Below are 26,925 nucleotides of genomic sequence, written 5' to 3' on the forward strand. Positions count from 1 at the left end.
TCTGATTTGTGAATTTGCCTTGTTTCTATATCATGCTAAAATTATAAGGGTCTTAAATCCACTGCAAAAGCAGAAACAGTACCTTCTAATGAAATTGATTACAAACAGACTTGGTTAAACCGGTGCAGTTTCTATGTCCACATACACCTTGGAATCGGTCACTTTGCCCTGCTGTAGTCCCTGTAGGTTGAGCAGGCAGAAGAGAATCTCCTTGGGAGCGGGAGAGGGCAATGGAGAATGGGGAAGCAAAACTGAAGGAGATCTTTCCCTTCTGAAAAGCTGCATTACCATGTACAAAATGGTTCATGATGAGCACAGGGTAGTACATCTACCTTAATATTTAATTTTCCTACAAATGGTTTTAAAACATGTCTGTGGTCTTGACAGAAGTCTGAGATATGTAACAGACTACCTGTGGTTCCAAATTAAATCCTGGACCCAGATTTTTTGTCCATGTTAAAACCTTCTGGCTATATTCTACCTCCACAACTGGTGAACAGTATCTTTACTTTTCTTAGGGAAAATTTGCTTAGAGCAAATTCGATTTTGAATCCAAGCTTCAAAGCCTCATTCTTGTGTAACACTTTGCACGGCACTGCTTGCTGTATGCTGAGCTAAACTTCTTCATCTCAGTACAGAAGGTTAGGAGACACTCACTAACCATGTTAATTCAAAATCCAAAAGCTTAGGGAAGTCTACGTAACATGGGACTTGATCTGCCTTAGGAAAACACCAGTATATCAGCTAGTCTGAACGGAGAAGAGGAATCCTCGCATGCTGCTCCTGCCTTGGTCTTCTGATTCTGTCCTGGTCTGAATGGGCAAGCCCTTCTCGTGCCAAAGGCAATCTCTGCTCACAGTGCAGGTGTATATCCCTGTCCCCAGCGTAAGACACCTCTGTGCTTCTTCTCTCTGCCTATCCTACTGGCTTGAATCACGCGCCATCTGCACAACAAGAATCTCTGTGAGCGTACACCCTAAACGCACTCCCACGCTCAGGTCTTCCAAACAACAGTTCTGCCCTTAGCAGTTGTGGGAAAAAGCTGACTGTTCCAGTCAAAGCTGCAGAATTTCCATTCCCCATCTGCGACAGAAATTTAAAACTACAAAATATAAAACAGGTGAATATCTTTTTCTGACAATACTTATTTGAATACAAGAGTGAATTTTCATGTAACTCCGATCAGACTTCTTCGGTGTTCACTCTGCATGAATACTTGAGTACTTGAATTTCAGAAGTTTTTTAATATTTACAGAAAGTGACTTTGGAGCTTGACAAATACTCACTGAAAGCATCTGGGTATTGAACTGCCATTATTAGTTACATCCATTATTAGTTACAGATGCCACCTAAGTAGATAGCAAAACCAACTACAATGGGATTTAGTTTTCATGGGTATTCACGGCATAACCTTCCCAATCAATTTGAAGACCACAATTTATCAGAAGAAAAAATCTTCCCATTATCTTTAGTCCTTAGGACATTTGCAAATTTTCCAGTCTGCTCCCAGATGCACTGCTAACAGAATAAAACAGATGAAATGCAGTGAATACACAATTCCTTGCACATTACTGATTTAGTACCATTTGGATGTAAACTCTTGGAGAGTCACTGTGCAAGTTTCCACCCTCACCAAAGCAAGAGCAAAGCATATGCTCACTGCTGACAGGAGTTCATGAAGGCTCCTGTTTATGGTTGGATGTGGCTTCTCTTTTTTGTAAAAGGAATTTCATATGCTGATACTCTTTGTACATATTTATAATGACTTTAATAAAAAAAAAAGAAAAACAACTGTTCAATGGCAAAAAAAGGCTACAGTTTTTATTTCCTCTCTGAAATTGGAGACAATAATTTCCTTCCGTAACCCTAACTGTTTTCCATTCTCATAAGCTGTCATTAGAACTGAAGTTTCCCCTGTATGTTTTCTGGTCCAAATGTCATGTTCTAGGAGAGGGTAGAATCATCCTGCCTCACAAAACCATCACCGTAACTCACCTGAGGAGGGAGGGTTTGACAGACTGCTAACAGCACAGAGCTGTTTCTTCCACAGCATCCAGGCTAGAAGAACAGGGACTGAAGGATGTTGGTTTAATTTAACAGCTGTATAATAGTGGCCTGTAGTAAATTCTTTATCTTGCAGGAGTTAAGAGGATCTTTGTTATGCTTCCAGTAGAATAAATACCACAGCATAAAATTTCACTTTCTATTTAGCACTAATTAATTTTAACAGAGCAGTGGAGCACTGGCTGGCCCACCGAGTCTCAGGCACCCATGGCCTCTCAGGTACAGGCTCTTCCCATAATGAAGGCCTCGCATACGGATCGTGGTGCTGCATTTTGTCACTGAGGTATCTGTTTGAATAACAACTGACACTGCCAACTGGTAAAGACCATTCCATAAAGAAAAAAAAAAAGGACTATAAGAATGCAAAAAATATTCCCCGTACTTTCCCTTTGATTGCCTGCCTGCCTTAATCACCAAATAAAAAATAGTAATTTTGAAACAGTGTATCAAATACTATCTGTAGTGTTAGGCTCATATCGACCTTTTCGTACACTTATCCAAATACATTTTCTAGGAGCATTTAGAAAAAAAATCAGAATTAGAAGTGGCTTTTCAAACATTTTGAAAGCAGATACCACCAACCCTTTAATTAATTGGCATTGCACTGAAAACTGATGCTGAATCCTTTCATAAATTGCCTGCCCACAGATCAGTAATTTTGCCTTTTCCTGGTGAATATACCAGACTATTGTACATAACAACATTTTTATGCCCACTGAAAACCTTGCTTCCTTCCTTACTGAACTCTCTTCCCCCATCCCAAAAAGGCTTTTCCCATTGGAGATAGCCACTGGATTCCTTGGCTTAGTTCTCCACTTTCATGGGATCCATTTGGCAAGAATCAAATCACTTTGTTTTGGAAAGTAAAGCTTTTCCTCCTCTACTTCCCTGTATCTCCCAAGCCAGATTTGGACTATCTTCCCTGCCCAGGCTCTGCCTCTCATCTCTTCTCCTCTAGCCGTACTGAACTATTATTTCCAAAGAAATGTTGAGCCTTAATCCTGTTACCATTAGCTCCTGTTTGCTTTAATTTTTCTCCCTGTGGAGTTTCACAGCAGGCGGGGAAGGCGGCAGTCAGTACATACACATAGGCTCATTTCCCCCAGGTACAGTTCTTCCTGATTACCCACTCAAGTGGGATTGTAACCTTACGGCCATTTCCATAGTAATGAGCATGGAAGATGCCACAGTTGCCTAATGAGGCACCTTCTCTGGGCGTTCGGCAAAAAGCAGAGGTTGTTTAGTGAAGGAGAAAGCTCCAGCGAACAAACAGCAACTATTTGCATGCAAGTGCCACTGCAGCACCCTCAGCAGAGATGGAAATTGCAGCAATATAAAGTACGTTAATTCTCCTGTTAACAATACAAGGTATCTCCTCGAAGAGCTTTTTCTGAAGCGGAGGTGTTACAATCAAGTCTCTGCCATCACAGGTAGATTATCCAGCTTGTGTGTAAACCAGGCTGGCTCCTGAAGCAATGCAGCTGCTTCATTATAATTCTGCCCTCAAGCTAGTAAATCTCACTAAACCCAGTCTCTCCAGGGGCCCGGTATCCTGATGCCCCAGCACTTCTGGTATCAGCAGTGCTGTATGGGCTCAGTTCTGTGTGAGCACATTTTTTTCTGGTTTTGGACCCAGGCAGGTTCTGGATGCTGAGTGGTGCTGGTTTTTAAAGCCAGTAAGCCTTGCCTCAAGTGGCTGCACTGAGGAACATATTGCAGAGATACCTGAATTTGTGAGATGCTCTTGGTTAGGACCTTAACTTTTCACCTAGACAAATCAAACTTGACTTTAAGCTCTCCCTGCCTCCCACTGTTCTCCCCATGTGCTAGGAAATCAGAAAGTCTGATCATGAAAATTAAAGAGGAAAAACATTCCCAAGAAAAGCAGGTGTCATTTCCAGCTTCACTAGCATGGTCCTTCCCAAGTTCCTTGAGATTTTATTAAGATGACAACACGTGCAATTTGTGGCATCAATTGCAAAACACGGCTGCTGGGAAATGATGTTTCTCCAACCCCAAATAAACTTTGGACTTGAGGTTCTGAAGCACTGTTTTGGAAGATTTCTCAAAGGTAATATAACAGCAACAGTGTAATTCTATGAAGTTACAGATTCAGGGAAGGTAGGACCATTTAATGTGAAAAATGTCACCAGTGGTTTGAGGCAGAGGAAGACAGCTTTCTTCCAGTATACCAGGTTATACACATGTAATTCACAGTACGCTTTCCGTATACACACAATACTTATCTATACTAAAAGCACAGGAAAAAAGGAAACATCCCAGGCAGTTTATAACTGTGTAAGTTCAAGAAAAAATCTTGGCTGTAGCTTAGCCATGGAATTTGCCATAACGTAAAACACATCTTTCTTGCCTTTGAGGATAAAGTTTCTGGCTAGTAACAATTATTGTTCTGTTGTCTCCCGGAGAAACAGAGCTGGAAGAAAGACTAAGACAACAAATCCACGGGCAGCTAAACAGGGGCATGGGATCATCAGATTTTCCAGCTTTTTCTTCTCTCCACACGTTATTCCATTTGTTGGTATGTATTGGTTTTAATACACCTGGAAATGAGCAGAGGTGGTGCCATCTTTCCAGCAACGCAGGGTTTCTACTGTGACAGAACGACAAAGAGGACAGGTCTTCTCCCTGTCAAACCAGAGGCAGAGGCATTCTTCACAAAACACATGCTGTGGAGACAAAAGGGCGTTATCACCATGAGGGCAGGAGGTCCAGTCTTGTCACCAGTTGTGCGCACTCAGTAGGACAGCCATGGAAACAAGAAATTATTCAAGTTCAGGTGGACAGTGCAGCTGATTAGCAGTACTCACGTGATATGAAAAATAAATCCCAGCATTACTAGTACATCAGTTTGCCAAAGCTAATGATATATTACTCTGTTTCTTAATATAGCAATAGAAAGAAACATTAAAAAGGCCTATGACATTTGGGCTAACAAAGTAGGTGAGAGGCTTTTCTCTACTATGTTTCCATCCTCAATTCCCTGAGTTATTTTACAAGTCTCTACTTAGCTCAAACAACCCACTTTCTTCCCCTTACTCCCTATTGCATTTGCTTTTTTCTGCTCACATCACCCATCCTAATCAGTAGCTTCGCAGTCCCAGTTTCCCCTTCTCTATAAACATCAGTTTTCAGCCCTAATCTTCTCCTCTCATTTCTACACCGAGCCACAACAGGATTCTCCCTCCAGCCTGCCTTGGGTACTAACAAAGATCAGGAAGGATGGCTGTCCAGCACACAACCCCATCTAGCCCCAGACTGGAAGAGCAGGAATAACGCAAGAAGGGAGTATTAGAAGCTGTAAAAAGCTGAGATGTCCTCAACATGTGTGGAGTCAGCAGAAATGTTATTCATCAAAATATCAACTCTGATAAACACATACAAAGATAGCTTCTCTGGGGCTTATAGCTCGATAACATCTGCACAGATGTTCACAAGAAAAGTAAGAGGCATGTTTGATGCACAGGTGACCTACTTGCTTTAATTTGATAACCCTGTTACAAAGCATGGGAATGTTAAAGCTCTCAGAAAAAAAGGCTCTTGAGCTTTATTTTGGTATCACAAGAGAGCATATATCCCACCAATTCCATTCCCAGAAATGGCTGGATCATTTTGCCTAACGTTTTCCTGCACACCACACATCAGCCAGAGACAGCCTCCAGGATGCAGAATTTCAACCCCAAAAGACAGAGCTTGTCTGAGTTACAACTGACTGAAGAGACAATCTTGGGGAAGCATCACCAGTCTTGCCACGAGGCAATGCCTTCAGCTGGCCTCTGATATATAAGCAGAACCCATGGCAGTGTGGTGTGTTTGAAGGGTTTTACCAGATTAGGACTACTGCATTACTCAGAGCATGCCACTCTTAAGCTCTAGGTTTTGCCAGTTTTTGCCAAATGAGAAACAGGACAATTCTGAGTTACTGGCAGTGGTGACCAACTTCAATATGCAGAACTACTTTTATTCCTGTCCAGGTGTTCAGAGGCCAGACCATGATCACACAGTGCTGCACTAGTCTCCATGCACCCTATTAGGCTCATTCTGGATCTATGCCCCTGTCGTAGCACTTGCTCATAATTCAGTTGGCCTATTGACTAGCCAGTCTCCCCAGTGGTCAGATAAAAATGTCTTGCACTCTAGATCCAAGATCTGGACTGCCAACTGGCAGTCCCTGGACTACAAGGCTGGTCTTCTCCATCTCAATAGCTATGATCACTCCCTAAAGAGTGGCTCAGCTATCGTGAATCACTGGCTATCTGGAAGAGGGCAATAAATAGCCACTAGGACCTAGATCAAGACCCAGCAAATTATTTTAGAAGTACCTAGGCTAACTGTGCCTCTCCCTAGCTGCAGAAATTAACCAAATGAATGCCAATGGGGGAACCTGACGTGTGAAGCTTGCGGTCTTACCTGGCACATAAGAATCAAAGGTTCCCTGAATTCTGCTTGGCAAATGGCACAGATATCACCTGCCTCACTGCACTGCTGGCTGGTAGCACGAACTCCATAGGTCTGTTAGGGAGAGATGGAAAAAAATCCCAATGCCAAAGAGTTTGAAGGTAGTCTCGTTTGTGGCTAAGCATATACATTAGACACTGCTTTTCACACCCAGATTCCCTGCATGACCTGGGAAGGACATGCGTGTTACATCACTGTGTATGGGGAAGGGAGATTTGGGCACCAGCACACAGAACACAGGGAGTCTGGAGCTCTGTGTTGTCTGGTTTGTTTTCCCCTCGAGCTGACTCCATCTTTTAGTGCCTCCACTTGTGGAGCAATGATAATGAAATTTAATGAGCTCAACAGGGAGCTGAAAGGATTAATTCAGCATCATTTGCAGAGGTGTTTAGATAGTGGGAGGTATTATTATTAGCAAGTTAGACAATAGAAGAAAGAATAACAGCAGCAGCACCCACAGGCTCCATTTTTCTTTTTAAATATGTGGAAGGTAAATGTTGCTTCTCCTACTGTAACAGTAATAGGGTATATGGAAACATGCTTAGGAAAAATGACCAGCCCAAGCCCACAGAATAAGCAAGGCAAGCTCTAACAAACTTCTATGATGTTATGTTCCTTTCCTCTACAGTCTTTGATTTTACCATTTTAAAACATAAGTCACAGTATTTCACTGCAACAGATCTAAATATCAGTACTGTATAATGCGAAGCCTGGGATAATTTCTGTGCACTGTAGGATCTCTCTTAATGTCATTGCACATCAGGCACTATGTACTTCTATTTAAAGTCTTTCTCACACTTGGCACTACAAAGTTTTGTCAGCTTCGTGCAGTTTTGGCCTCAGTGGATTAATCCATATTACACAGGGCTTCCAATCAGGCAAAACAGGCCAGACTAGCAACAATCTCTTACCACAGCTGGGACAGGGCAGGTATCAGAAAAGGTTCCTAACATTCCTGACAAGAGATACCAGCTTATCCAGCCATGGGACAACAAATTATTTTATTCTATGATCCTGGTACACTAAACACTTTTCAACTCCATCATTCAATAGTAACAAGGTTCCACCTATGAAACTGCTTTAATATGTATGACTACTTACCTGTGGGGTACAAAGGACCTTCAGTGCCTTCCGGACACTTCCCACACGACCACAGATGTCAAAAGACTGCAATAGAGACATGCCATTTTAGATACTTTTCACAAAATGTGTGTGTGTCCCCGCCCTGTGTGTGTGTACAGTCCAGAAACTCAGGAAACAGTGTCTCCAAATGGATACTTGGAGGGAACAAAGATCCAAAGTAACAACGGTGCCAAGAAAGATTTCATGGTGATCATGAAATATGTAATAAATGTGAACTGACAGTGGAGAAGGGTAGCCAAAAAAGCTCTGGTAACAATGGACTGCAAATCAGGGACTTTACAGGACAGAAAGAGGAGCAGACATCAGGGGGTTGTGGTAGGGTAAATTGCCCAGCCCCACTAAGTAGGAAAAGGCTAAAGTGGACCCATTCCCACCCTGAGAACTGAGTACCTGAGAAGCCCAGAAGTGAGGTTAGAAAACTCTGCGCCTAGCTTGAGAAAGAGGGAAGGAAGGGCAGTCTTTTCACATCAAAGAAGCAGAAAACGGCTTTCCTCAGCCTCTGGGGAAAAGGGGGATTTCCAGGGCTGTGCACCTCTGCCACACAGCTGACACTTCAGTGCCCAGATGATACTATGAAAGAAGGAGTGGGAATTGCTTGTCCTGCTGCAGAGAGTGATTTAGCGGAGTGCAGTGATTAAATGCTACCAAGAGAAGAACAGCCTGAGGAATGAGAAGCAGGACTGAGGCTGAGTTGCTCCCATCTGCCTGAAGAGTGAGAAACTTCAAATGCCAGGAAGGGAGTGAGTTTCCAGCACCTTGGTACTTTGCAGACAACCAGAGATGGCCAACAGCAGGGGCAACACCAGGTCCTTTTCTTTCCCTCTCCCTTCATTGCCCAGCAAACATGATGTAACTGCATCTAGAGAGCAGCGCTCATTCTGGGCTCCTCATTAAAGACTAAAAGCTGTTCAGAGAAGGGCAGAAAATGAGCCTGCAGAAAATGATTTCTGAAAAGAGACTAAAAGACATAAATATTTACAGCTTGGCTGAGCAGTACAAAAATGGGGGAGAAAAGATGATAAACTGCCTACAAATATCAAGGGGCTGAGCAAGAGCGGAGACACTCAGCATTCTAAAAGTGAAGACACAGTACTACTAATAAAAGGCAAAACAGCTTGAACACCTAATCCAGTATGTCAGCTTCATCTTCCCTATCTGCTGGCAGAACACAGGGAAAAAGACACTATGAACTAGACAAGATATGAAGAAATGATTGTGCGAAGAACAGCCCTGCATTAGCTGGGAGAAGGGCCAGATGCAGCTAGGAGGGCAGGGGAAGATATGATGCAGAATATGCAGAGCTGTAGTTGACTAGCAGTACAAAGGCACCAGAATGCCGGGAGTTGGCTTTCTATTTTTTTTTGGTTAGCATGATTAAGTGGGCTCACTGCAGGGAATGCCAATGAGATCATCGTGCAATAGATGTGGAATCAAATGAAGGCACCAATAATGCTTCCAGTCAGCATGTAAGAAGGCTCCCAGGGTCCTTCCAGTAATGCTTCCAGTCAGCAACTAGCACTTGAGGCTGCAGACTACTACAGACTTTTTATCTTCTAACAAGGATAGGGATCAGCTCTTTTCCACAGTCCAATTCACAGCTTTTTCTGGTTGCTTTGCTTACAGGTGACTTCTAATGCCTTTGCTCTGGCTCTGATGTCTCCTCTTCTCCCAGTCCATTTTCCCCCTTCAATTTTTTTCCTCTGGAGTTTCCTGTACCCGCAAAAGATGTGTGTTTCAGTAGTCTAACATCTATTTATCACCCCATGCACTGAAGTCTATGTTGCATCAGTCATCTTTCTAGCAGTATGATTGCAACAATTGGGTTCATAGGCAGTGAGTGCTTCTGTTCAGGACAGGCAAAAAGTAAGACCTGGATGCCCTTACTGACGAACACCTGGGATTTCTTCGCCAAAATCAGAGGTTCATGTTTACACAGCCCAGACAGAGACACCAAGACAGCGCCCATCAGCTGCACTATATACAACGTCCTGAAAGTCGAGCCTGCCCTTTGTGTAGGGAAAGGGGATGCAGCCCTAGCTGAGCCCTGGATTTTTGCCAGGAGCACAGAAGGTCTGAGTGCCAAATTGGCTTCTGTGGTTTTTCTAATGTGGTTTGTGGGTTTGCTAATGTGGACTCCTTTGGGTATATTTTCAGTGTCTCAGGCAAGGAATTAGACCTGCAACTCTTGTGATTGTAAATGGGATGCACACACCTAGTATTTCATGACCTGTATTGGAAGAGTGTGCTCCCGCTTTTCTTTCACCTCCAAGCAAAGTCTCTAGCATGCAGAGGTCTAATCCTAACCTGGACACAGCTGTAGTACTAAGTAGTTGCCATAGAATGACCTGGGACCTGTTCTTGGACCTATCACTCTTCAGCTGGCCTATCCCTCCATTTACAGCTCTGATCAGCTAGATGAATTAAAGGAAGAAACATGCATGTTAAAAGGCATAGGCTGTAGCCAAGGCACTTTCACAAAAGTGTGCCCCACACTCCTGGTCCTAAGTTATAGTCAAGGCCAGTAAATAGCTGTCCTTTTCTCATGGAGCTTCTAAATAACAGATCAGCAGAACTTTTCAAAATAAGGTTGCTTTTCCAATCTAGATCACCACAACACTACTTATAAAGGCTTCATAGTACAGAAATGTCAAGTTAACCCATAAAAAACTGCTTGCACTTATGTGTCAGGGCCCTGAGTGCATTAATAGGCCTTCGTGGCCCTGACAAGCCTCACCTGGGGTCTCCACCCACAATCCCTGCCCATGGGCCCAAGAGGTCTATTTAAGCTCAGCCCTGGAGGCTTCAATTCATGTCTGAGCTGTGCTATGCAAGTACTAATTTCTAATTCAGCCACAGCCATGCCTCTGCCTAGCTACAGATCTTACTGATCTGGGCATCCCAGCACATGGAGTGACTTCCTACCCTCACTTTGAGTCTGTCTCATCATTACAGCTATGCCTTGCAATTGTTGGACTGTGTCTGACCCTGGCTGCCTTCACCAGACTTGATCCTGACTTGTGGATTGATGTTCTGGCTTTATCTTGGACCTGCCTCCCCAGCTGAAGATCTGGACTCTTTGAACCTGGTTACTGCTTCCAGGCCTGCCCTGCCTGACTTGTTTGGGCCCTGGCTGGTGAGGCCCTTGTCCTGCCAGCTGTGTTTTTGTGCTTGGCTCCCCTTCCTCCAGGAGCAGGTAGGTCCCACTGCTTCTTCACACTATGAGGACTTCTCCAGATATAAGAAGTGGCATGTACAACTGCAGGTAAGCATCCCTTTTCCAGGTGTTGAGTAACTTTTGCAAGAAGGGACACCAGAAATATCACTTGAAATCTGCCCTTGTAATTGTGATCTGTATACCTGACCTCACAAGCCAGAAGGGCATGGAAGGGTTGGATGCTGTTGTCTAGAGCAGATCCAGACAATGACATCTCTGAAAAGGGCAACAATGCTCTCCCACAGCACGGAGTAAAGAGCAGGAAACATACAGCTGAGAGAATGGATGGGTGTGCAGGGAACTACACTGGTTTCATGTGCCTTCTATTCTGACACATTTGCTCTGTTTCTGGTTTGATCACAGATCTGCTGTGATCAAGTTGCTTCAGTTCCCATGACCTCCTCTGCCTATCTTGCTTACAAAAACTGGTAATTCCTTGACAGTAGGGGTTGCATTGCCCCATTCCTATACAATATATAGCTGCAACTGCAGCCACATCTCATATGAGAACTATAATATGATTTAGTATTGCTTAGCAATCCATTAGCCCTTTTGAGCTGTTTTCAGCTCAGATATATTCTCTCTTCTCTGTTCTTCAGTCTGCTTATGCAAAGCCATAGCCCCTTTCTCCTAGGCAGAAACAAGTATCAGGGCTGCACCAAGCGTGACTCATTTGGCCTTTCTCAGAGGGATAGATAATACAAATGTATCATTGTTTGCTTCAGCTACTGCTCTGCCTCTAGGCAGGGTTCAATACACACAATTAGAAATACAACTGTTTCTAGACCTCAGACTTGAGATTCTTCTAAATAAGTCATACCTTTAATTTACAGTTATATAGGCAGACTTTGTGCTCTTAACATTCTTATTTTTGAGGAAACATTAATTACTCTTCTCCATCACTGAGATCCTGGACTTGTATCAGCCATACCAGGACCTAGAATGGGGCCAGAACCACCTGTTTTATCTAGGCAGGACTTGGATGACCCTCTCTCCCCCTGCTGCATTCAGCACTGTGAGTGACAGAGTACCTACCCTGCCTTGAAAGACCTAGAGAGAAACATTTAAATGTCTTCAACATTCCTTTCAGGGTTGCATCTAGAAGTCTGGAGACGGCTAACGTCTCTTCCAGTACTGGTCCCCCAAGACTCTACTCCCATTCTCCTCTAGCCTTTATAGAAAGGTATTAGAAAGCAACAATGACTTCATAAGCCTGATGCAACACTACATGAGCAGTCACAGATCTTCCTCTAGTTCACTGATGCCCACATCCTGGTGAAGTAAAATGCCTCTGGCAACTAAAGCACATGGTGTCCCCAGCTGCTCTAGCTTCCCTTCCTAGGTAGTGATAGCAACAATCAAGAGGTATATTTGTTCCCTTCAACTGTGCTTCTTTTCTCTGCTTTTGCTACAGCTTCTACAGAGGTTATTAATGAGGTGGTACTTGCCTTGCAGAGGCTATACAGGATGATCAGGATCCCACCTAGGAAGTAGCTGCTGGATGGATCATCTCCCATGATGTATTTATACCATAGCTGGATGGGGACAAGGGAGCGGAACAGCTGGCTCAGCTCCTCAATAATCAGATAAAACTTTCCCTGTAAAACAACCAAACAAGTGATACATGGTTACTATCAGGAAGTGAAAAGAAGAGCACTTAACAAGTGCAGAGCTTGAAGCTTATAGGACTTGTGTTCACTGTCCACCTGTGTGCTCTGTTAAATGGTGCAAAGACCAGTATTCATGAGATGCAGCTTTCTTTGCAGCCATTTAACTCGATACCTAGAAAGGATAACTATCATTTCGCTGTTTCATAGTGTTCCTCTTGCTCTGTCACTTATCCAGCTACTCTATCCTTTTGAATCTTAAACTTTTAGAGCACATTATGGATATCCACTTTATTGCATATCTGGACAATGCTACAGAACAGTAGCAGCAGAGGTTAATACTTAGAGGGATTAATATGATGTAAATTGTAGATATCATTAATAATGACAAAAGGAATGCAAGGTAGGTCTCTTTGATCTTATACTCCTTCTGAAGGTACAGGGATTAAATGTAAGGTGACATCAGTCTTCCCGACAACTTTCTAGATAATCCCAAAGAATCAGATTAATTATCTATTTGCCAGCATCCTTCCCCTTCCACTCAGGTGTGTGTTGGCTCTTTTACAGTACACAGATAAAAAAACCTGGTGCTGGGGGAAAAAAAACCCAACAACCTCAAGGCTTAAACTCACAGATTACCAAACCTTCCCGAGGACCTTACAGAAGAAAAGGGGGGGAGGGGGAAAGCATGCTGGTTGAAGTGCTTCTCTCTCAAAAGAGAGTCAAAGAATGGGCAATACCCTTTGTAAAGCTTCACTGAAGCTGTCCTTGCCATTCTGGTGTTTAGTCCAAGTAGAAAGCTTTCCTTCCTTGAAGGATACCTGCAAGGTAACATGAACTTCCTCCTGGCTTACTACAACCATGAGGTGCAACAACTAAAATGGATTTTTCTTACCACATAATTTCTATTTTAAAGCACCTAAGATTAGGGAAGCTGGCTAAATAAGGCTATCTAATTTAGGCCCCCCCAGTCTTAATAAGGACCTGTTTATGTTCTGTCCCACATTGTTTAAAAGGGAGAACTGGTGACAGGGCACTAGGTCAGGGCAAGCTGTGAGCCCAGAACTATGCTTAATCTGCAATGACATTATCTGGAGTGAAAGAATTGTTTTTGACATGTCAAAAATCTTCTACTTGATAAGATCATGGAGAAGGGGAAATTCCCCTGGAATTTTGCTGTGTTGTCCCAGTTAGCTTTGTCATCAGTGATGTCATCACAGGCCAATCGTTAATTGGTGAGATTTGGAGTGGGGATTAAGTCCTCCGCAGTCCATGAGGCTAGCAACAGCCAGCGCCCTTCCCTAGGGTCTCAGAGATGAGATCACTCGGCAGGCCATCCTGCTGTACTGAACAAATCGAATCCTTCAGAGAGCTCTGGCATTCTCATGATCTCATATCCCCCCGGGGACAAGGAGTGAGGTCACACCAGTGGTTGCTAACGGACCTGGGCTGCTTTCTTCCTCTCCCCCCATAGCCCCCCTCCTTGTTAATCCCAGGTGGCATCACATAGCAAAAATGTAACAGCAACAATCTGGGGTCCTAAATGCAAGCAATTTATTAGATTAGCACAGAGGTCTCTATCCAGCCTCATGCTTCAATACAATCATCGTTTATTTCAGGAGCCCCTGTGACAGAGGGTCGCAGTCTGCTAATGACTATGCTGTCACTTCCTCCCCTTCACACAGGCAGTTCTCCACCTCCCCCTCCTCAGCCAGCTCTGATGAAAGCTACCAGCAAGCTAAAGGCATCAAACTGTTTGCTCTCTCTGACTCGTTCCTCCCACCAGGCTCACACTCATCATCTTTTATTTAACCTTGCTTCCCTAGCAGGCTGGGCTGGGACAGGTCACTGCTTACTTTCTCATTGCATCAGATGGAACTTCTGGATCCAGCATTTGCGGCATCAAAGCTGAAATTCTTCTACCACAGAAGCTTTTGAGGCACTAAAACACTAGAGCCCACAGCAAGACCTAAGGAAAGATGGGTCACAGGGACTCTAAAGTAAACATGCAGCAAGGACAAATTTCAATTTTCTAACCACATAATCTCTACCCTTTGCAAGGCTTTCACAATTCCTTTATGCAATGCAAATCTTCAGTTTTCAATGGTAACTGCAGGGTATCAGGATTTCTTAGAAGCTAGATACCTGTTAACACCCTCACAAGAGGGGTTTTAAATGGATGCATCTCTCCATCCAGGCTATTATCACCACCCCTGTGACCATTTAAGAAAGGCTTGTTGATAAGCTTAGAGTGATTACAGCTAGAAGGGAAGCAATACAAGGACAGCTGAGCATCATTGAGAACTAGTCCTACAGTAAATGCTTACAGAAATTTAAGTCTTGTCAGGCATCTCAGTCCTCAGTGCAACACACCAGCCCTTTTTTAAACTACAGGAAGTGCCTAGAAAATCAGAAGTAATTCTACAAAGGGCTGCAGCAGAAGTGGGGTCTTCCTTCTGAGCCAGAAGCTTAGAAAACAAGGGTTGTTCCCTATAATTTCAGCAGCAAAATTTAGTCTTCTGATAGCAGTAACTTAGTGCAGACAGCACCCATCACTCATAAGCACACTCGATATACCTTTCTGTCTTCTGCTTTTCAGTTTTGTTATATCTTGGCTATCTAGTTGAAGTTTTCAAAGCCAAATCTTTGTCTCAAGCTGTATTTTGTCTGAAAACTTCAGCTAAAGTATTTCAGCTATTTCTCATCAAGATTAGGAAGAACTGTGTGTTATATTAAGCACAAATACAATTATTTCTCCTGTGCATCTGACTTGGAACAACAGCTTGAAATAAGGCAAGGCCTGCTTCTGTTAAGTGACTTTTTCTATTTCATAAAAATCCATGTAAATCTGGGAATCCTCTCTTGAATACACTCTATAGATTGAACAGTTCTCTGAGATCAGCAAAAGCTATTTCTGGTGAGCCTGTAAGCCAGTCCCAATGCATGACTGGATTGTGCAGGAGCCAGCCCTCCAGAGCAAGTGTATCTACGTTGCTGGACTGCAGAGATTAAATAGGATATTACCTGAAATTACAGCTCCTGGTTAGGGTAGAGTCACATACCAGAAAAGACCCTCTGCTCTGTTCTCATCAAGCCCTTGCGACAGGTTGGAGTAAACCCCGACTAAAAAGTAAGAAGTACACTGCTTACCCTGCTTCCTCTGTAGGGTCAGTTACTGAAAAAGCTGACAGTCTACTACTACTGTTATCAAACACTTAATTAGCACAAGTGGCAAAGGACTGAGCTGTGGATCTAATTATAGCAACCCTGCTGATGAGCCTTATGATATCAAAATTTCACCATGTGGTTCCTTTTTTTTTTCCTTCCAGAATGCTTTGTTAAAAACTAAGTCAATGACTCATGTATAACCTTCCATTTTCCTCTACCTCCTTCATCACATAGAAAGACTATTTTTATACTTTAAATCAAGCACTTTTGAAAGAGCAGAATTCAGGATTTTCATACAATTGCAATTTTCTTTCTGTACATGCAGTATTATACAGTCTGTAATGATGTGAACACATACTATTTTTTCACAGAGGGTGAGCAGTATTCATTAAGCATGTAACTTTTTTAGTACTTTTTTTTATATCCTCATTACTTGATGGTAGACCTGCATCCTATCACTTCATGCTATTTGAGCTCTGTTCAGAGTAGCAAAATACTAACATTTCTTCAGTCTCTTTATGACATCACCAATACAGTAAAAGATTTTAAAAAACCAACCTTATTTTCACATTGCTGGCTGACATAAGGGACAGCTATTCTCTGCATTTTCTAAAGGAACACTTGAGACATGGAAAGACTAAGGTTAAGGAAAGGTTGTTTTGGTGTCGAAGCTGAGATATCTGGGATTAGACTTTTTATAAAGCACTTAATTTTATAGATCATATTACCATTAAAAGCTAAACCACTGACTTCAGTTTGCAGCTGTACATGACTTCTGGAATCACATAGGAATTATTTGGCAACATAAAGGATGGAATTTTATTCTCTAGTGTAGCATTCAACTTTAACTTGTAGAACATTCTTCTTCTGATGGTCTCTTTGTTCTTTATGCACTTTCCAGTTTCTACAACAGCTTCTTTTAATACCTCACCTTGCTTCATCCGTGGGGCACAGTATATACTGGTGATGGATGGAAGAATTCTTGCAGAAAAATAACATGGAATCACATAATTAAAAATTGAATCACAATATATACACACCAAAGGGGCAAATTACAGCTGCAGAAGCAATGCTAATTCCTGCATAGCCTAACCGAGCACTGACTTTGTAGTCTCATTTGACATAAGGCTTTGCATAAGTGTGCATGTGTGCCTCCACAGAAGGAAACAGAAAGGCATGCTAAGGTTTTACACAGTGGAATTAAAATGGGATGTAAGAGAAGTGAGAGAAGTTGCAATGAGGCAACTGTAAGTTGTGATTAGCACTCGAGGGAAGTTCCAAGTCTCACTTGTTCTGTTGCCAGGAGCATTAGGACATATTCTGAAACAGGAAGATGCGAGAAAAAACTTTTGAGACCTGCTGGCAATTTGGATCAGAGGAGAGCAGGATCTGCTGAGATTTCAGGTCATATTGCCAATATAAGAAAGTGTTGGGTAAGAGCAGTAAACAGGATTGTGACACAGAGGATGCTGGTGAAAATCCATGCAAGACTAATGAGTAGTTCCAAGGTAGGACTAGAGGGGAAAATCAGGTTTTTAGTTAGTGCACAGCACTTCTGAAAGTCATGTCTTGGATATCTTAAACTGGAAAGTTAAACTTGGAAGGCACCTAAGAGCAATGATTCCTTTAAAAAGTTTAGCAGCAGTGACTTTCAAAGTGTGTAAGGGAGAGGGACAGAGAAGAGTCCCAATTCCTCAGTACCTAGTCTCATGCTTCAGTTAGTCTTTTTCTTTCATAAGTAATAAATCCCACATTCCTGACTCTGGGACACCACATCTGTCCCAGGCTGCAGTAGGGAAAAGTCTTTGCAGAACCATCACGTAGTTCCTGTGGCTCTAGAGGATCAAGGCTCAGATTGCTGTCCAAGAAGAGTGAATCTATTTCTGAGTGAGTTCCCTCAAATAGTATCCAAGATCATCAGGGAGAGCATGAAGAGAAGATAGGCTATCACCTATCTGGAAACCCCACTTTGGCCACACTATTAGAGAAGACTAGAATTAACTTGCATATCACACAGTATAGGAGAGCACAGACAAGGAACAGGAAGACCTTTACCCGGATATTTTTTTTTGTAACACATCTATGTATACATACATCCTGCTCCTGGTGATTCTTTTAGTGATTCTACATTTTCTTGATCAGCATCTAGAGGACTCAGATGTTCCAACAGACCTTGTTTTTCTCAGGATGAAAAACAATGTACACAAACTTCATGTTAAATGATTGATAAATATCTCATCCCATGATGAAAGAGAGGCTGCAGGGACATTAGAAGGCTGCTACCATCACAATTAACACAACTTCCCTCTGGCACCTTCTGTCCTAATGTGAGCCTTCTGGAAGAGGCTGTGGCCTAGAGAAAATGCTTTGGCAGCAGCAAACTGCTCCAACTTGCCCTCTTTCCCTCAATGCAAAAAGATGGACTTTGCTCTGTCATGGGTTGTTCTACATGAATGCCTAGTGCAAGAAGAGCTTGTTGCTCAAGGAGCATAAAACTTCTGCACACGCAAGTCATTTGTGCAACTAGTCATGTGATGGAGGAAGGGTCAGTCTGCCCAGTGAGAAAGGCTGGGCACCAGGCTTTTGCACCATGGTATCCCATGGAGCTGAGCTCTGACACAAGATGGAGGCAGGCTGCAGAACAATTCTAATCACTATAAGGTGAGTGCTTATTTTCCTTACAATAACTGTTTAATTATATATGGCTGTGCAGAGAGACAGAAACATGTGGTGACGTGATCACCAAAGTAACTGTGGATATGCTTGTGCTCCATTAGAACATGGAAGAGCACCGGGGCTACTCAGTCAAGTCTCACTAGCTTCAGACTCATAGAATACACAGTTATCGCAGATGAGCTGACACTGTAATACATTGCCTTTAGATAGTTGAATGATCCAAATCATACTACTTTGTGCAAAAGACATTCTGATATTTCTTTCATGTGCAAGGTGCAGCTTCAGAAGGAATATGGAAAGCTTAGTGTGCCAGTTTACATGGCAGAGCTGTAACCATCTATCCTACGAAACATGGTATGCACCTGAAAAAGGTATCTGGTCCAAAATCCAAGTGCAAAACTACGTAAAGAATGGCTGCCACATACAGGCCAAGTTTTCTCCAACCAGATTTGATGAGATGGTACTTTAAAAAAAAAAAGACACCAAAAAAATCAACAAAAAAACCTACCAAGCAAATATTTTCAAAGATGCAGTGAGGAATCCACACTGCTAGCATGGACTAGTATTTGTACATTTGCCACTGACACCATTTAAACAGTGTAAAGAAAAAAATGTCACATGAGTAATGCCAGTCTTGCCACAAAAAAAAACATTTACAATGTCTAGATCCAGCTTTCAAACAAAACTGACAGGTATTTATTCAACAGTAATTTCATGCTGTGTTTTCAACACACAAATGTGTTTTCCTTCTGAATTTTCAGTCTTGTGAAAATGCAACCCTTTGTAACTTGGCTGCACATCTGTATTGAGCAGGTAAAGAAAATTCTTACCTAGGGCCTTTCTTATATACCAGCCATTAAGACCATTGGAAAAAAGTGTGTCTTTGGTATCTTTCTCCTCTATAGGGATATATAAAAGAACCTGGGATACCAGTTTCTTACAGTTCTCTTGGTTTTGTTTTCTTTCTCCCCCTTCCTCCCCATGCTTCACACTGTTCTCTAGGACACCAGCTTAGATTGCTGACAACAGCATGAGGAGGGGATGGGAGACTTGCAGGCACCTGGGATTTCCTAAAGGAAATCTTTGGCAACTGTGTCTTTTTATTATTTATTTCCTTATTTTTAATTCCACCCCCCTCAAGCTGTCATTCCTTAGCAGTGAAAATGAAAAGCTGCCATTTATGTGTGTACAACAATGGAGGCCTCTGCAGGCCACATGGCTCCTGCAGTTTAATTTACTTTAATTCATTTTATATTGAACCAAATGATCTTATTTGCCTTTTTTAATGGAGAGCCTTCAGCATGCAGGGTGGGAGCCAAGCCCCCCTTGCAAAGAAATTATGAGCCCAGCTGCTATTAAAACTTGTACTCAGCTTGATGTGCCCATCACAGCTCATGGAGGAGGAAGGGACATCTTTAGCTACAGGTATGCTCCCTCTCCCACAAACTCCCACTGATTGTAGAGGTGTAAGATTGGAGTCTGATGTTGGGCTTACCTTCCTTTTTCTGCTTTTCTCTCCTACTCACAAACTTTTCTTTCCCTGCCTTCCAGCCTGATTGTAGTCTCACAGCCTCTCTTGGCACCTCTGTTTTCTGGGCTGGTTTGGAACCTGGGAAAGTCTGGGATTATTTTGTGACATTTTCAATCTTTCCTCATTCTTTGGAGGGGTTGCTTGCAGAGATATTCTATTTCTGAGTTATTCAAGCTTGGAGAACTCTGGCTAGTTGTATGCTCATAATATAGCAGTCCTCATGCTTCACACTTCAAGTGCTCATGATCATGTTTACTGCCCTCTGTATTCTGATTGCAGAGAAAAACTTCCTTTTCTGCCTTTTCATTTTAGTTTGCTTTTTCTCAGTTAAAGCATAAACTGATGCTATAAATCCAAGATGGTTCTTGACGTCACCTTAAACCAAATGTTGCCCTTCCTGTGATGGGGCCATACTAGGAACACATGATGTGGATACTTTAGATTGGGAGAACTGAGTGCTGTAGCCCAAATTTTTACTGTGTTCACTATCAAAATGAAAAAATGCATCGAACTGACGTAAGCAGATTTTAGTACTATTCACTAATTTTCATTAATGATCTTGATGGAACAGAGTAGGCTTATCAAATGTGCAGTCGACACTAAACTGGCAAAGGCTGTAACCACTGGAAAGAAGGATTATAATCAGAGTGGAGAAATGGTCTGGAAAACAGGGGGGGACCGAAGACAGTCCAGAAAAGAATAATAAGATATGGAGTGAATGATCTCTGGGAAAAGACTCAAAAAATTAGTGTTCTTCAGTCTACAGAGAAGATTGATGGGAGATATGAAGACTTTGTGTAAAAGAAAGATAAGAATCTGATCTTGCTCCAATCACAATGGATATGGAGAGGTAAGAGACTTAAAAGAAGGACATTTGGAGGAGATGCCTTGTATTAGAAAGGCTATGCAAGCATCACTGAAAACCACATAGTATTCAGAGAACACTAGAATCTCAAGGAGCAGCATGAAAAGTCAGACTAGCTTTGGAACTGCCTTTGAACTTCCAAAATGAGGAAAATCTGAAAAGCCTGCTCAGAGGTTGAATGCAGAATGATCAAAGTCCCTGATATTCCATCCATGGGCAAGTTTTTTCATCTATTACTGACTGCCAGCAAGAAGGTACTGCAAGGAAGCTCATGATTAAATACCTCTATCCCATTCACAGGTGTGCTGAACTCTATTCCTGACAGTGCCACAATCTCCACTTCAGGCCCTGTATTACAGGGAGCTAGAGGCTGCTCTTCTGACTATCAGCAGAAAAATTCTCAGTATATATATGTCTTGAAAAAATCTTCCAGCTCTACTCTGAGTTTAATTTATATTTCTCCAGCAGCTTGCTACCTGCTACCGCTAAGTGACAACTGTGCAGAAGTTCATAAACTACAAGCAGAAACACTACTACCAGCACATGGGGAGGAAGAGAATAACTTTGTATCTGGCAAGTATTAAGATAGCCAATAGCAAATAACTTGATAAGAATTTGGTCAAAGTTAATGTGCCTAAAATACAATAGAACAGTCCTAACTCAGGAAAAAAAGCTTACACTTAAAAACTCATCTGAAAAACAAGATGTGTAGCATTGTGCTGGCCTGTAGAAGTAAGCTGGGTCACCAGGTTCAGGGAAAGAGCTCAGCTATGTGGTTACCAATTACAATTTCTATGGCATCCTGGGGTTCTCTTGGAGCTTTCCCATCCCAGTCTGATCTTGCTTAATTTGTTACACCAGATCTCATCGCTGGTTGGCTTAATGGATGCATTGTAGAGAGAGGGATAAAAATAAATCCAGATCCATAGTGGTAGGTAACAGCAGACTCGGATGTCAAGGGACAGTGAGACCATCAACAACATCCTAAGACAAAAAGGGACTTAAAAAAAGTGAGAAATATTGCTATCCAGAAAAAGGTATTAAAAATGAAGCATCTGTGCTCTGAGTCATTATAGGCCCTTGACAGATGTGATCTTACCAGCCTCCCACTGTAGCTGCAAATAAAGACCCCTTCTCTTTCTTCTCTCCCGACAAGGATTAATGAGTACTTGGGATAGCTCTCAGACAAGCAAGCAAAGGCTGTGAACCTTTTCCAACACTGCAATTTATCTTGGGAAGACTATTCACATCACTTTTCCCTCCCTCCCCAGGCTGGATTATGCTCTGACCTAGCACATTAATCTCCCAAAATAAAATAATAATAATAGAAGAAAAAAAAGAGCTGGAGAATTGCCAGAAATAAATTAATAACCAACTCGAATAGCCCTGCTGTGCAGGAACAAACTGCTCAACTCCCCTGCCACCCATGTCATTTGTAAGCAAAACTATTCCCAGTTTAGGTATCCCCTTAAGTGCCCTGCCTGAGACTTTCAGCAGTTAATGATAATATCTTGCATCTACATAGTGCCTTTCATCCTAACAGCTGCCAGAAAGTTTCTTCACCAAATGCAAATAATACACATTGCTACATGTGCCACTGAAATGTAGATGCTACTAAGTGGAGGAAGAGGGAGCATGACAGATCTATAAGAATAAAAAAATATGAAAAGGTGTTTCAAGAGAGAGAATGTAGTCAGAAAGTTTCAAAAGTTAGGCCTAGTCTACATATGATTTTGTACACATTAAAGTAAAATATTTCTTTACCCATGGTTAGAACTGGCACTGTCTCTTCTGGCATCAGTAGCTTTAATTTAATACTGTTACTTCTTTGATCCAAGCGGAAAGCTGAAGAGACAAGTACTTGCAATTTCTTTCCATTAAATGAAAAGATTTGTGCTTCAGAAATATCTATTTACAGAGATAACTCAGAAAACAAGACTTAGAACAAAGTCAACCAGAAAAGCAGTTATCTTGCTGCTAGTACCTATTCCTTCTCAAGCAATGCTTACCTTTCTCTCTCTGGACTTTAATTACTTGCTGGTACTACCAAACCCTTGCTCAGGTCTGCAATGGTTCAAAAACCAAAATTCACTACTTGTGTGACTTTCTGCCAAAGTTTCATCAAAGATTTAATTATTTTTTGTCTTCTACCCATATTTCATGCTGCAAACATGTTGTAAAGGTATCAGATTATCAAAGACACACATCTGTATATCAAGAAGAAAAGAGACTCTTACCTTTGACTTGACAGCTAGGATGATCTTAGGCAGGGCAACAATTAGGCATTTCAATGCGATGGTGAGGTACTTGAGTACAAAGTCTGCGATCCCCACAATCCACATCAGGTCGAAGAAGTCTAGCCTCTCAAGGTTGGGTTTCAGAAATATAAGGCTGAAAGGCATGACACCAAGGCTCAAATACCAATGAGGAGAACTTCACTTAAGCTTCTTGATATCAGCTGTATCCACTGCTGGCTAGAGAAGGCCTAGAAACTCCATTGAGCTTCAGCAAAGTTCTCAAGGGCAATAGGAATAAGACATGCAAATTAGTCCCATGGTGCTGGGCCTCTTCACTTTGCTCTTGCCCATTTCTACTGAGGTCAGCAGGTTTGCCCGCTATCAGAAAACAGGACCCAAATGTGTACAAAATCTGTTTTGGAAGACTGCAATCTCCATAACCTGCAATCCACACTGCAAAAGAGCCTTTGGTCTAATGACAGTGCCTTTAGTGTACAGCTTTGCTCTATCAGAAGCAAAGCTTATCCTTTGAAGTCCATGTCAGCAGTAATTATGATTTCTTGGGGAAATCATGGCCAAGTCAAGACCACTATGTAGGACATAGTGAGGCTGACTTGCCACTGGGGCAGCACTCTCTAAAGCTACTTGTGCATGTGAAACAAACCGGTGAGAAAGAAAGCACTGTATTAGGCATGGCAGAAAAGTCAGAACTTCAGGTGTGTCATGCTCTGACAGTGGCTTGCCACTGTCTGAAGCAGAACTAGAGCTGGGCTGTGTTAATTAGCAACTCTTACCTGAACCAAAGATCCAAAAAGGTAGTGCCCCTTACATAATGTTATTGACTGGGCTGAACATTTGCTCTTTAAAGAAGGGGAGTCCAGGACAGCAGAACTTCATATAGCAATGGGCAGGAGCTACTGACCTGAGCAGCAATGAGGACTGGACCCTATTCAGACTGAAAAACCAGGATTCATCTTCAGGATATTTACCTACTATAGCCTAATGGTAGAAAGCAAAAACTTAACAAAAAAATAAAAGCAAAAGTAAAATAACCAACCCAGAATGAAAAGCCTGAACATGAATTTAAAATACTCACAACACTGGCACAGCACAACAGGTAAAATTATACCCTAAAAACAGAAACAGAATCAGAGACTTTACTACTATTCATGCACTAGAAACAATCAAAAAGTAAATAAATCAGGAAATGAAAAATAAGCCAGAAAGAAAGAAAACTGAAGCAGCTATTTCTAATTTCACAAGCCTGCCTCATGAATAGTCACAGGTCCCCAAACAGCAAGCAATTGATACACTAGCCCAAGCCTGATGCAGCAGGCACCACTACAACACGCGCCGGAATAGGGCTTTTCAGTGCAGCTGTTGCCTAGTCTCTTCACTGTTAATAAACCACACCCTAAACAGTGTGTAGGATGGCCCCAGTTTGTTGAAGCCCTTTTATTTTAGATGGTCTATCCTTTATTTTAAACTAGTTCCATTCATGCTTTTAACCTTAACCACCTTCTTAGAGACACTGTTTCCCTGTGGTGCAAACAAATTTCTTCTTAAAGCTTTCACACCTTTCTGCCATACCTGTTTCTTTTCTTGGATTCCTTCCCAAAAGTCCTATACAGAGTATCCCAAGGCTTGCCACTCCCATTCGGTCTCACACATAAAAGCCTTCTCATCTCTTCCCCTTTCTAGAAGCATTTACATACGCAGCCTTCCAGTGATCAAACTGAAATACATTAGGGGTAATTTCAAAGGCTACCAGGGTTGTGGGCAGACCTTGACTCTTCCCATAGACAGTATTGGTGGGAAGAAGCAGGGAGGCAACAAAATAAATGACAGAAACTCAAGAGCCATCTAGCCATAACCCAACTGATGCACGCTACACTCATTGTATTTTCAGTCTGAAGTTCTAAGTCCCCTTCAGCGGGACAAATAAAATTTTTATTCGGAAGATAATTCATACGGTTTTAGCTACCAATATCAAAACTACTTTCTCAACTAATTAGTTTTGATATTGCTCCATTTCTTCCTATTTATTCTACTAACATCCCCTTGCTTAAGTTCTGTATCTTTGCTTCCCATCTGTCATTTAATCCCTGCTTTATAATAAGCAGTGATAGTACCAACCAATTCCACAGGTACCAACTTTTCTGTATTTGAGAACCTCTTTAGTCAGAATTTGAAAGTGGAGGCTATCTTAATTACCTCAGATCCAGGCCCTGAGGACACTGAAGTAAAACACTACTATTTCCTCTCCAGTTTATCTCCTGTAATACACTCAAAGCTTGATAGACTGAAGAGAAAAGAAAACATTACAGGAAGAGGAAAAACGGTGGGTCAATTTCTTATCTGCTTCCAACACATGCTCTTTATGTTCAGTCACAGTGGTCAAAATGGAAATTCAGAAGTCCCACTATAAAAAAGTATCCACCCTGCTTCAATACATAAGAAAATTGCAAGTGTGTATGTTTCAAGCAGCAACACTGTAGTACATCATCACACCCTGGCCCATTTAGACCCTGGTTATGCCATTTATTGATAGGAGCATATAGTCCACCGGTAGAAGTGACGCACACATTCTTTTCCTGCACTGAAAGGTATTAAAAAGACATAACAAAGACAGCAGATACCTTAAGTATACACACTTCCTCTCAAAGTGTGGGGAAAAGTGGGCTTCCCTCTTTTCCTCCCTGGCAATTATCACCTGCTTCCATCAAGTACAATGTAAATTTTGCTCACCTGTTGTACAGCTGCTGAGAGCTGAATGTGTAAAGCAAGTACAAGGTGTTTCCAGTGAGAAAGGCCAGGATCCAGAAGACAACCAACACTGATCTCTTCTCCTGAGCAAGAAAAAGAAGCAGAGAAGATAAATTCAAAGTCTCAAGGGTTGCACTGAGCCTTCCACTGCTGAAAAATGCAAGACCAACCCAGGGGACACAAATATGCAACTAAGTGTTCAGTAATTTGTTTATTTACATAGGACTAAGACTCAGAAATAGGCTGCTAGGTAAAGACATATATAAACACAAGCAGAAATGGCTCTCACTCAGCTAACCTTTTCAAATAAAGTAACTGCAGAGAAATTAATTGGCATACACTGGTGAAAATGACAGCCTTCCCTGCAGAATGCAATTTTCAAAGTTGGGATCTTTCTTGGGACATCTAAATTCAGCTGATATTTAAAATGCAGTTTGACAGGCAGATTAAAAAAAAGTCAGTTCCATATATTGTCCTATAATTCTGAGCTGTCACCTGTTTGGAATGACGCTTCATCAAAGGGGTGGTTTACAAATACATCCAAAGTCACTTAGAAGAAGACTTAGCTAAATCAAATGTAACATAACCCATCACTACATGCAGCACATATGAATGTTATCTGAATGCATGGAGGTTCTAGAACATACGTTTTTGATTGAAGAAATAATTAAAGGTCAAAAGAAGGGCAAATTTTACATTTCAAAAGACATGGAACATTATAGACGGAAGCTGGATGGCAGAAGATCCTCCTCTGGGTCTTGGCCCAGTGTAATTTTGGTGAGTAAATTTAACTCCTGGGAGGAAAAAACCCAGCATTTTTCCTGTGATTTGATTTATTAAGAAAATAGCTCCTTGTAGCTATTCAACAGTCAGGGATGTTAGGCTGAGATTTAAAGCAGGCAGATTAAGGGGCACACTGCTGGAAAGACAGAGGTGCAAAGTGCAAGGCAACAGCAATCTATCACATGATCATGCAATTTATCTGTTCATTCAGCATTGTATCACATTTATTTTACTGCTGCTGGTAGATATAAGTATACACTTGCGCCACCCATGTAATTTTTACAAAAAAGCAATTCTAGTCTTGTGCTTTCAGTGCTGTTGAAGTATTCTGCTGACACTGAAGATCATAAGACCTGAAAAGATCTGCTTGTTTCTTTATATACTAAGCATATTAT

General features: G+C 41.9%; 1 protein-coding gene across 5 annotated transcripts in view; it reads right to left on the reverse strand.

Moving 5' to 3' along the window:
* Positions 1 to 2,079: 2,079 nt before the first annotated feature.
* Positions 2,080 to 26,925, reverse strand: part of RNFT2 (ring finger protein, transmembrane 2) — a 33,249-nt gene continuing 8,403 nt past the window's right edge. For 3 of the 5 annotated variants that reach the window (XM_010574177.1, XM_010574168.1, XM_010574186.1), the window contains 6 exons: positions 25,730 to 25,830; positions 22,982 to 23,135; positions 12,346 to 12,495; positions 7,642 to 7,707; positions 6,493 to 6,594; positions 2,080 to 4,751 (listed from right to left, as the gene is read on the reverse strand). In XM_010574177.1, the coding sequence (XP_010572479.1) occupies positions 4,617 to 4,751; positions 6,493 to 6,594; positions 7,642 to 7,707; positions 12,346 to 12,495; positions 22,982 to 23,135; positions 25,730 to 25,830 (708 nt within the window). In that variant the 3' untranslated portion in view covers positions 2,080 to 4,616. The remainder of the gene's footprint in view (positions 4,752 to 6,492; positions 6,595 to 7,641; positions 7,708 to 12,345; positions 12,496 to 22,981; positions 23,136 to 25,729; positions 25,831 to 26,925) is intronic. The other 2 variants (XM_010574159.1, XM_010574149.1) reach the window with 1 other exon arrangement.

Source organism: Haliaeetus leucocephalus, unplaced genomic scaffold (genome assembly GCF_000737465.1).
Source record: "Haliaeetus leucocephalus isolate CR32 unplaced genomic scaffold, Haliaeetus_leucocephalus-4.0 Scaffold13, whole genome shotgun sequence".
NCBI classification, from domain to species: domain Eukaryota; kingdom Metazoa; phylum Chordata; class Aves; order Accipitriformes; family Accipitridae; genus Haliaeetus; species Haliaeetus leucocephalus.